We start from the raw sequence: 12349 nt of genomic DNA, 5'->3' as shown, positions 1-12349 counted from the left end.
ATAGACTAACATGTCCACCACTCAAATTAATTTAGTATTTCTCCAGACTAATTCACCACTAATCCTTTTTTGGGTCCAAAGTAGCATGCTACTTGCCTAAAAGCACTTCAACACCACATCAGGGGAAGTAAACGCTATATAAATGGAAACCTTTACCCCCTTCTATCCTTCCACTATCCTTCTCAATCCAAACAACAGACTAACATATCCACTGCTCAAATTAGTTTCATATTTCACTATACTAATTCACCACTAATCCTTTATGGGTTCCGGAGTAGCATGCTTCTCGCCGACAAAGCGCTTCAATGCCTCGTCAGGGGTAGTAAGCTCTATATAAATGCAATTATATCAATTAATTTTATTATATACCTCTTTCATTTCATTTTTCAAAATGTTTACTTACCCGCTCTATATAACTAGTAATAGCACAATATATTGCCTTTTTATACATAATTATGTCATAACACTTCAACAGACTTTCTGTAACTTATATTGTACAACTACTCAACAAACTACAACTTGCAACAAAAACAACTTTTTATTTATCAAGAAGTTGAAACCTAATGCTTTTACCAATGCTTGTTTTTAAATAATCGTTGCTCTGATCACCTTCCAGTCTAAACCACATCAGCAGAAATTCAAACTTCAATGAGGATACAAGCTCGGGCTCAGAGGAGAAGAGTGCTTCTGCGCCATTTTCTAAGTTTCAGTGGGTTATTAGCTCAGTTACTGTTGAATATTGTGAAACAAGCGAGGACTGCATTACAGGTCTGCAACTCCATAAAAAGCCATCACGTTTTTTCAAATGTGTCAAATTGTAAAAATGCACTCTGTGGTAGTGTAAACTCACATAAATCAAAGTTGGACTAAATAATTAAATACCAACGTGTAGCAACAATGTTTTCACTTTGTAATAGGAGTGTGAGCTATTACTAAAATATATTTCACATGATAAAAGAAAAATACAATCACATCATTAAATAAATGCATACTCTATAGGACACAAACAGGCATTTGATGTTCAAATGCACTAGATTCACAACACCATCAGCAAAACACAAAAACATCTGTTTTCTCTTCACTTCGGAACCTAAGAAACGACCAAGACCGGTGAATGCTCTGTAGTCAAATTTTAAAGTCACTTGAAGTCAAAATGAAGAAAAGAAATTCAAGGTACAAAACCATTTCTGATTAGTTAAGCACATGGAGCCTTTCCCTATCTGCTGCCACTGAGTTAGGTAATAGTTTTGGTTTAAAGGCCATCAGCATGGAAGAGATGGTTGAGGTCATGCTGTGGTATGAAAGTCAACAGTGTTGTCGGTTTGTAGCAGGGTTATACAATATTGAGGTCAGTTTTTGATATCAGTGTATGAATATAATACTATAATCTCCATACTATATATAACTTTCAAACTTTAAACATTCAGCAGTAAAATTCTAGATTGAAGAACACTCAGAGACTCATTCGTAAAATGCTTCAACTAAAGAGCAAAAAATAAATGCATTAATAAAACGGGACATTTAACACTTGAGATAATTCCGGTAACCTCAATATTTTTTCTCAAGGTTTGACCTGACTAGTGGTCTTATTTCTTTTTAGTTTCCAGGAAAACTCCATCTGGATCCGAGAGTCTCAGGATGGAAACTGAAGTGGCTTGTTGTCCATTAGTGATTCTTACAACTTTGTAGAGTATTATAATAGTAGAGGATTTGGTCTGGATTAATTATGTAGTGACTTTGAATGTAGCACTTTGGCTTTTGTTCTGGCATGAACTTATCCTCGGTGACTATTCACAAGTGTCTGGTCTTGTTGCACGATGGGCAACTTCCTCACGACTTAGCAGGTAGGTGTCAATATACGTGAAGATCTCCTCAGCGGTCACCGGTTCTACGTAGCGCTCACAGTCGACGCCATATTTGTTTATCAGAACCATGCTAAAGTAGGATCGGGTGATCTTCATTATTTGCCTGCAAGAGATAGAAAATGGTATATAGCGTAACAAAATGGACTGTGTATCATACAGAATAGCTGCTATTATGTACAGCGTGCAAACGTGTATGGGTAAAATGCAGGTATTATAAACTTGGGGCCATATTTATGGCATATTCTCGCATAGCAGTAAGTCACCTTGCTGCTCTGAGTGACAGAGAAAGAGCAGAAATGTGCCTTATTTATAAAAGAATACAGTTTATTTCTATCTTGTCCCTGCGCTTGCACCTTCTTGACTGCCTAACTCCAACTCAGGCACTCTTGCACAATGGTGCAAGGGTGCCTGCGTTGTAAGGATGATTGCTTTTTAGCAGAAAGGGGCACCTTCTTGCACAAAAACAATCCCCTGAGGCATGTTCCGCTTTCTATGTGTGCTGCAGAATGAGTGATGAGGAGAAATAAAGATATATATCCTTGTTACGCCTCACCTGGGAAGGCATAGCTTTTTGGCACATTCCCAGGTCTACCTCTTTTGGTAAATCTGGGAATGCGTCAAAATCCATGGATATTGCATGGGAACACCCACGCAACATCCATGGAACGCCTTCTGCAGCACACATAGAAAGAGGAAGTGATGAGGAGAAATAAAGATATATCTCCTCGTTACGCCTCACCTGGGAAGGCATAGCATTTTGGCACATTCCCAGGTCTACCTCTTTTGGTAAATCTGGGAATGCGTCAAAATCCATGGATATTGCATGGGAACACCCACGCAACATTCATGGAACGCCTTCCTGACGCGGAGTAAAGAAGCGCAGCTATTTACACTGCGTTGCATTACTCTGGATTTATGAAGCCACTGAGGGCCACGCAAGGTGGCCTTGCGAGGCTTCATAAATCACATTTTGTGCTTGCGTCGCACTTGCACCGCACACGCAATCCCACTCATAAATATGCACCTTGACTAATTGCGATAGAACCTGCGGTTACGTCAGAACTGTGAAGAGTGCACCTAATGGCAGTAACACATCAGCATATTTTCATATTGCCAAAATGCACAATACACAGACAATGTACTTTGCAAATAAGTTATATTCTTTTTTCTAGTTGTGTGAGGTCTGTGAAATTTCAAACCTGTTGAAATGAGCACAGGAACTAATTTCACTTTTCAGGTGAAAGACAGCAGAAAGTGCAGTAGAAACTAAAATGGTGCTATATGGTTAAAATATTGACTTAAACATGCAAAGACTTAAAAAGGGAACTTTATTTTAAAACTTTAATTAGAATAGGGAACTTTTTAGAATCGCGTTGGTGAAATATATAAATAACGAGATGTTCGTATTTTGAATCACAGGTCTCGAATTTTAATTTCTATTGTTGCCTTTTTTTTAATAATACTTAGAACAACGTATTCAAAAATATAATTTAAAAATAACTTTGGAGGTATACATGTATTTGAAAAGTTTATTTGTAAACCCAAATTTTCTATCAATGATGCCTTGTAGTCACCATTTTGCAGCATGTTTGTGTGCACAAAATATTTTAGTTCTAGGAAATTTGGATTTACAGAATGCATACGTTAGTTTGTTGCGTTTGGCTCGCATAGAGAGCTTCTATCGTTTACTTTAGTTTCTGACTCTCATAACCCACTGCTATGATATAGCAACAGTTTATTATTTTACACTACAACGGTCCCCAGGGGAAAAAAAAGGGATAGCCGTACAGCAATGAATATAGACCCAGTCAGTACTATATTAAGTAACCGTGTCCAGCCGGACCGAGGTTTAATATTTAATATTGACAATTATTTAAGAAATGTACACACAAAGAATACTGAAAGTGGGACACAAGCCTGCATCCTACTACAGAACCAAAAACAACAACAAACATATCGGAAACATATAAGGGAGGCTCATGCAAAGCTCACGGTTTGTTATAGAAAAAATTATCAATATAGTAAACAAAGGGAGGAGTGGTGTGCCCACTCCTGAGTGAGCATGACTTGGGCGGCCCTCCGGGTGCCGCCCAAACCAGTCATGCGCACTCTTCCCTTTCTCCATGCAGGCTGTAATGCAGCCTACATGGAGAAAATGGCTTCCCCGCAAGCCCCTGGCTGGGTGGCGTCACCACCAATAACAACCCTGCCGTTGCAGTGTTGTGATTGGCTTAGGCGAGGGAGGCTGCCTGCTTCCTGTTCCTGCCGGAAGCAAGAGAGCAGGAGCCGGAGCTGAGAAAACGCGGGACCCAGCTGGCGGACAGGTAATTTTTTAAATTTTTTATTAATTATTACATTTACCTCCACCCCCAGTCACCGCATGACCCCCCCACCCGCAACTTTTTTTTTAACCCAGGGTCCTGAGTGACATCATAGACAATGGAGCTTTGCTCTTGACTATTTGATGTCAATCAAAACTCCTTAGTAAGAAACATCCCCGGAATTCACAGTTAACCATCAATGTCTCTTTTTCATTGCTTTTTTCAGCTGGATAATTGTTTGCTCCTTCTGGCAATGCGCTTCCATGGACTACGGGGATCCAAGCACGATCACACTGACGAATAGATTTTGGTCTTCTAGCTCAGGTGTCATGCAGAAGTTAATTGAACAATTGGCACTATGGCATTTTTGACGGGCTTCATAGCATTTGAAGGAAGAAATGAGAGCAAAGACTCAAGAAGATTTCGATAGAACAATTCAAGGACTATCCGACAGAACAAAATTGTATCTGCCCATTCAGGGTTGACTTTGAGATGGTTTCGTGATTCAAAGATGGCTGGGCGTTATGGCACTAGAATTAGAACAACGTTAGTTCTGTTGGCACTTCTTCCTCTCTGTCATATGATGATCATGAACAAGATTGTGAAACGTTAATTCATTTAAATACCAGAGGTGAGGTGGGGTGGGGCTTTAGCTTTTCTGCGAGGTCAGAGTAGCTGATTTCCTCTCCTGGTAGTTTAGTTACTTGCTTTCCAGGCATCACTTCTTGTCTGTGACTCTAACATTTTCCCTGCATTTGCTGGGACTGCAACACAGGGCATGTCCTCCTCCTCTCAGCTGCTGCTACAAAGATTGATGATGAAATCAAAGTAAACACAATGCACTGCCTCCAAATGGCTAATAATTATTTAGCACTGGCCACTAGCATGAAGCCAAAGTGCAATCATGAGGTAAGTTACCTTCAAATGTAAAGTCTCCCGACATAGGCCTGATTCCACAGTGAACGGGTGGACTTGGACTTCCCAATCAATATCTCCTTTACCTTTTGTTACTCTGTCATTTCACCTCCACATTAGGAGCATCTGAGCAATGTTAATAAAGATGCTCACTGTGGAGTTCAGCTATTGATTGCCACATAAGGAGCCTGCTTTAGCCAAGTATTCACACTGGCTTCAGTCAGGTATTTTGCAGTCTAGCCTATCAACCAGACCTGGGCGAATGCACTGTGGAGTTTCTGAATTTCCAGGACAGGAAAGCCATGAAGTCCTAAAAGTCTTACCCCTCCCCAAGGAAACCACCATGTGCATAGAGCGCATACATAATGCAGCCACATATTGCAAGCTTAGGGAAAAGCTAAAGACGTTTTTTGAAGGATTTACCAAGAAGGCAATAACGATTCCCTGCCATCTATGCCTCATAGCGCCATTAAATGCTACAAATGTGACAACACCTGGCCCCAAAACACCACATGAAACCTCTGTATTGTCACTTTCCATTTTCTCAAGTTACCTCTGCATGATCTGTTCCCTTTATACAGAGTTTGCACAACACAGTAGATTCCCAGTATGCCCAATACGCATACATTGGCCATTTTTCTTCACATTAACATAACAAAAATGTGAAATGTAAAGCATTGATAGGGTTTGTGTAATCCCCACTTGATGTACACGATCTTGTAGATGGTCTTCCATTCCCCCAGGTAATGTACATGCTCCTTTGCTTCCTAACTAGGTATGCACTTTATAAATTACAATATACACATACATACATAACATAGTTTACATTTACCAATTATGTTACCCAGAATGTCCGGTCGGTACATTACGAGCTTCCAAGAACGTTCTATTGTGTGTTCTCAGTAAGCCCATTATTGTAATTTCTAAGCAGGCATGCTCTCATTGTCTAACAAGCACATAAGGGCCATTTTCTGGAAAGCACATTATTGCTAGGTTGCAGTGACAACATTTCTGTCAGTGCCATGGAAGGAACAACTGCACAGCAAGCCAGGCCCCTGCAACACAGATTGTTTTTTTAAACTAAATACAATGGGGTTGGGGAGTGGAGGGGAATGTGGCCAAGATGGCGGACACTTCCTTTTGAGCTCCGCGATGGAACCCAAGTAAATCCTTCACCATCCTGTACCCAAGAAACCAGTGGCCTCTCTCCACTTACCTGTGACTCTCCGGACCCGCCGAGGGAAGCGCCTGTTGCCTGGGGGCTACTGGATCTGTGTGCACTGCCGGGGAGGAACCAGCCTTTGCAGACTGTTTGGGGAGGGGCCGCATCTGCTGAACGCAGGTGGGCTACCCAGGGTTGACTGAACAAGACCCATGGGACCCAACCGACAGGGGCACCTGCCGGGTCGGACAGCATGGGCCCTTCCTAACCCCGAGATGGGGGCCTAGCAGCAGGCAGCACATTGCGTAAAAGAGGTCCGGCAAGGCCCAAGCGGTGGTCGGCCACACGGGGTCAGCCATGCGAGTGATCTGGGTCCCAGCAGAGAGAAGCGATCACTTCAGGATGTTGTCCTGGACCTGTGCCGCTTTTGAGATGGAGCCCATGGCTGGGGCCCTGCGGCGGGGGGTATGCTGCAGTGGGAAGGCCTGTCAATGAATGAAAACCATGGGGAGGCCCTCTGGACCCGACGTTGTGGCGGACCAAGAGCACTACATAGAGGAGAGAGAGGACCATGAAAGTTGGATTGGCACCAGCTTGTGAGTAGTGACAGGGACCCAGAAGGACTGTGTGACCTGTGCATCCCCCTTTCTTTTTTACCCTTGGGGTTCGACTTGTGGACTGTGACTGGGTGGCCCACTCAATGGTGCTTCACGCTTGCTGCTGGGACTAGTGGTGGCTGAGTCAGTGCGAACTGCGGGGCCTGGTGTTTGACGCAGCTGTGATCCTCCATGAGGTGACCTAAGCATGGAAGATGCTGGCTGGGGCTCCACTTCCTGGACAGGGTTGAGGACTGCTTCCCGGCGGGGCCGCCACGTGAGGCAAAGTAGAGACTGGTGTCGGGTGGCATGGCACCCCGCAGGTGCGCACAGTAGTGAAAATGGCATTTGCTGTGCTGTTAGGACTCCCTCTATGATGGAGGAGCCCAAGGGAAGCAGACCCCTCTCTCACTCGCTAAGAACATTACAGACTACTTGAACCTGACAACGCAGATGGGGCTCAATCAGCTAAAGACCACACTGGGGAAACACTCGGAGCAGTTTGATAAAATATTGCGGGCGATACACGACACCAAAACTACATTGGAGACCAACATTGACACTGTCGCGCTGGAGGTGTCCTTGTTATGCGCAGACCACCAGAAGATAACTGAGAGGGTTGGGAACATGGAATCTGCTATTTCTACATTGAGCCCCCACCCTAAACGACTAAATCCCCAAATAAAACTCATAAGGTCCAACATTGTGCGCCTTCAGTTGTGAGTTGAGAATGCTGAAGGGCACAACAATGTTTGATTTTTGGGCTTCCCTGAGCAAGCCAAGGTTCTAAACGTGGTGCTATTTTTGGAGCATTGGCACTGTACTAGCTGGAAATTCCCCGAAGTTGTTTTCCAATGAAAGGGCCCATTCAGGAGACCTCCACTGCCCGGGGCAGCCCCTCGCCCTGTGCCTTCTGAATTATAGAGACAGTAACTTCATTCTGCTGACTTTTAGAGCCAAGGGGCCCTGGTGCCATGAGCGGGCCACAATACCGGCCTAATCAGATTACACAGGGGTGGTGCAGTGGCACTGCATTTCTATGTGGCGGTCAACCATCATCTACGCCAGTTGGGCCTAAAATATGCTCTCCTCTTCCCTGCTAAATTGAGGGGGTTTGAAGGTGACATGATGCATTCCTTCCAAACATCTGAGGAGGTCTGGTTATGGATCGGCATGAAAGGAGGGTTGTCTAATGCAGGAAGAAGCTCCCTTGTGGGGGGCTGGGAGACGCAGGGCCCGAGAAGGAAATGCACCTGGAGGTGTCAGCCATAGATGTGCTGCTCCATAGTAAAAAACACTTTGCTGCTTTGTTGTCAGATCATGGTTCAAATGCTGAGACTGGGGCAGACAGTTCTGACACACCACATGAGGGGGAGGTCATGGGTCTGGTTCTCACTCCTCGTCTGGCTGATGATATAGCCTCAGGTGGTTTGATCCTGGTACTGTCTTAAGCATGAGTATACAGGTATGCTCCACAATACCTAGAGGTGGCGCTGGGTTACCATTGGATCTGCTGATATTTAAGGGGCATGTCAGATCGAGGAGCTTCATGGAACCTGCCACGTGCCCATTGATTCAGGACTGTACATGTTTACATTGCTAATGTACTTTTACCCTTCACAGGTACTTGTTGGGTGTTGGTGACTGGCTGCCAAGTGGCTGTTCAGCTTTGGGGAGGGAGTTGAGACAATTGTTTATTTTCCTGTTTTTTTCTTGAGTTTACATCACGTGATTTACTGTACAATGTGTCCTATGAGTCATGCCAGAGGATGCCCTGGGCTACCATGCAGTGGCCTGGAAAGATGCAGCACCCCACACAATACGGCATATATGGATGACGGATCTAAGGTAGTGGCCCTCACAACCTCGAACATGTGAGGCATGGAAAAACCTAGGAAATGACAAATGATACACACCTCCCTTAAGCATCAACACATTCATAGTGCTATACTGCAGGAGACTCACCTAGTGGCTACAGAATTGCAGAGGTTGCGAGTGAGGTGGATCGGCCAGGTGTACCGCACAGTCTTTTCCACCTTTGCAGAGTGGTGCTGAGTTGGTTCTCCCGAGGGTCACTTATGTGGGTTCGTCACACAGAATAGACCAGGAGGGCAGGTATGTGGCCCTTCCCTTGATGGATCATTGGATGGGGATCTACTCACACTTATTGTGATCTACGAGCTCAATGTGAATCATTGCGATGTTTAGACCACTTGACCCCAGCTATCCTCAGGCACCGACTATCTGGGAGGGCGACTACAGTTGTGTGTTGGACATGGAAGCAAACTGGTCCACACCCCCTCTGGAGAAGCTGACGGAACACATGAGATTGCACGACGTGTGGAGGCTGCACACAATTGCACAGGAAAACTCGTTCTACTCCCCACTGCATGACATACACACACAGACGACAAGACCTGTTCCTTTGCGGTTATGTGGTGTACCGTCACGCATCACAGGTGCCTTACCTTGCACGCACCATCCCTGACCACTGCTAATGACCCTGCGATGGAGGAAGGGCCAGCCAAAGATATGAAACTGGAGGCTGCACACAGAGGCGCTCCAGGATGTACCCTATTGAGACATCATAGCATCACACATCACTCGATATTTTGGCACTAACGCGGGCTCCATCTGTGCTAGGTGCACTGCATGGGGGGCACATAAAGTGGTGATGCAAGGCCACTGCATTCATACCGCTTGGGGAGTGAAAAAGATCCTATGCCTGGAATTACTAGAGGCGGAGCGCAAGTAGTGTGGTGTCAAAATTGAAACACCATTCCGCCAACGACAGCGCGGGAAGACTACAGGCACTTAGATACACCAGAGGTGAACTGTTATCCTGCTTATCGCACCTTGACTATAGGGAGCACCTGCCGCACCAGCACAGGGAGGTGGAGCGGGCTGGTGCAATGCCTGCATGGCTACTACGAACGGAGCAACAGCGCTCCCCAATAGCTGCCCTCCGCACTACTGATGGGGTAATATGCAGTACCAAAACAGATATTACTCCACCTTTGCGGATTATTATTGCACCTTAAATACATTGCAGGATGAAGCAACCATAGATCAGATTGAAGGCTTTCTATGTGAGATACCTCTCACTCACCTAACTCTGCTCCAGCTTGCACAAATGGTTGAACCTATACAGGAAGAGGAAATACATGAGGCCATGCAACAGACAGCCCAGAACAAGATGCAGAGATTGGATGGCTTACCTATAGAATACTACGCGACCTATGTCACACTCCTTACCCCGCACCTGCTGAAGGTATATGAGGAGACAGGGGCCCGGGGAGAGCTTCCAGAGTCCCTCAGGGAAGCCCTGATAGTTGTGCTTTCCAAGTCAGGGCGGGACCCAATGGACGTACATTCGGATCGATCACTTTAGCTCCTAAACCTGGACTATAAAATATTAGGGAAGATCCTTGATACAAGGTCACTGCCAGTAGTGGGACAGCTAGTCAGAATGGCTTTATCCCTGAGCACAACACACTCCTGAATTTTTGTTGATTACTAAATCTGATGGGGCCAACCCCCGGGAACCCGAGTCCTGCCTGGTAGTATTCCTAAGCATATAAAAAGTTTTTGACCCCCAAGGATGATCGTACCTCTTTGCAGTGCTAGAGAGATTGGCAGTGGGACAGGCCTATTTGCAGTGGGTGAGAACACTATATAACAAACCAATGGCAAGAGTCAAAACTGACGAGGTGATCTCGGACAGATTTGGGATCCACAGAGGCACTAGGTAGGGATGTCCCTTATCTCTGCTACTCTTTGCACTAGCGATGGAGCCCTTGGCAAGCTGGTTACGCACCAAAGTCCAGGCATGGGGAGTGCAGTCTTCGATGACTGGCCTATAGTATCCCTCTATGCCGATGATGCTCTGGTTTACTTATGTGATGCCCAGACATTCTTCCTCCCGCTGATGGAGATGCTCAACAAGTTTGAGAAGCTATCAGGTCTCAAAATTAATTGGTCCAAGTCCTGCCTGTTCCCACTTAGCGGGCACAGGTTCATCGGGGAGATTCAGTGATGACCATAAGGCTTATATGGCAATTTTATACCATCACAAAGGAAGACGTGTTTCGGCCTTTATATCGTTATGGCCCCCTCAGTACACAGAAACCACAAGGAACCAAACAATCCACTACTAAATAATCATAAACAAATGTTGTGTAGTTGTTCTGTCGTGTCCAGATTATGTAGTGTTAGATGGGTAAATTCCCACCTTTTCCTGTATGTTCGTGTAGATAATGAATGCACAGAGGGCAGAGGTTAAGCATGTTTTGCTAGATGCAGACATTCTCACCTAGCTGCTGCGCAAAGCTCACCTGCACGCACCTACATCCAGGCTGATGGCAGCCGCACACAGCTGCTGGCATAGATTTGTATGAGGTGTGGGGGTAATCAACCTTGCACCCCTCAGTTACTCATTTGGACCTAGTTGATCACCAGGGAGAGCGTGGGGTGTAGCGATACACGACTCTGGAAGGAGGTAGGGATATTGTTCACTGAGGATTTCTACAGTGAGGAAGAATTGAGAACCTTTCAGGATCTGAGGGATACCAACAGGGTACCAGTGGGTTACTTCCAGGAGTATAACGCAGTAAAGCATGCCTTCATAGCCCACTGGGGATGGGGACAGATGGAGCGATCAATATCCTTGCCCTTGCAAACTGCACTAACACATGGCAACATAGGTAAAGCAATAGCTGTTCTGTGCAGCGCCCTGCACACACACCATTACACAATGGGTTACCAGCCACAGACAAGTGGGTGGTTGATCTCAGTACTGTGCTGACCGATAAACAGTGGACAGGTGCCACATTACATTTGAAGGAGGTCTCTAGGAACCCACGATTCAGGTAAACGCAATTCAGTTTTCTGCACTAGACTTACCTGAAACCTCGACGCATTCATTGCATGTTCCCGGGGGCCTCCTCGCAGTGTCCCAGATGTTGCCAACCGGATGTTGGTTTATTTTACATGGTGTGTGATTGCGAGGTATTGCAGCATGCATGGGCAGAGGGGGCAGGTATTTTAGCTGATGTAGTCGACCGCCAAATACCACTCACTCCCACCTGTTGCCTATGGTCTAAGACCTGCAGGTTTATTAACCTGGCTTTGATACTCTTCAGAAGGCAGATTGCAATGTCCTGGAAAGCAAGGACCGCCCAACACGAAACACTAGGCACGAGAGCTGTTGAAAAGGGCTAGGGCGGAATCGAATGTCCTTACTACGGCCCACCTCTCTGGTGGGCGGTACAGTGGACATGTGCTGTGACACATATATCACACAGTTGGGAGTCAAGAGTGTTGAGAGACCATCCGTAGCTGACTGCGGCTATTATATCTGTCTTAGCCGTAAAGCACAACAGCCATGCCCACTCCCACAGCGTCATCCCACAGGAAACATTAAATGTTAACAACACCATGTTCTTATTATTTTATTTTTTCCTAGTGGCTCTGTAGGTACGGGGCGTGGCG

General features: G+C 45.5%; 1 protein-coding gene across 1 annotated transcript in view; it reads right to left on the bottom strand.

Annotated features, from left to right (window-relative positions):
- Positions 1-519: 519 nt before the first annotated feature.
- The window catches only part of SRPX2 (sushi repeat containing protein X-linked 2), a 424745-nt gene continuing 412915 nt past the window's right edge, over positions 520-12349 (bottom strand). The window contains exon 11 of the mRNA XM_085607790.1: positions 520-1968. Within this exon, the coding sequence (XP_085463916.1) occupies positions 1788-1968 (181 nt within the window). The 3' untranslated portion in view covers positions 520-1787. The remainder of the gene's footprint in view (positions 1969-12349) is intronic.

The sequence above is a fragment of the Triturus cristatus genome, chromosome 5_2 (genome assembly GCF_964204655.1).
Source record: "Triturus cristatus chromosome 5_2, aTriCri1.1, whole genome shotgun sequence".
NCBI classification, from domain to species: Eukaryota; Metazoa; Chordata; class Amphibia; order Caudata; family Salamandridae; genus Triturus; species Triturus cristatus.
The sequence above is the reverse complement of the archived record's forward strand: the minus strand, read 5'-3'. Positions and strand labels throughout refer to the sequence as shown.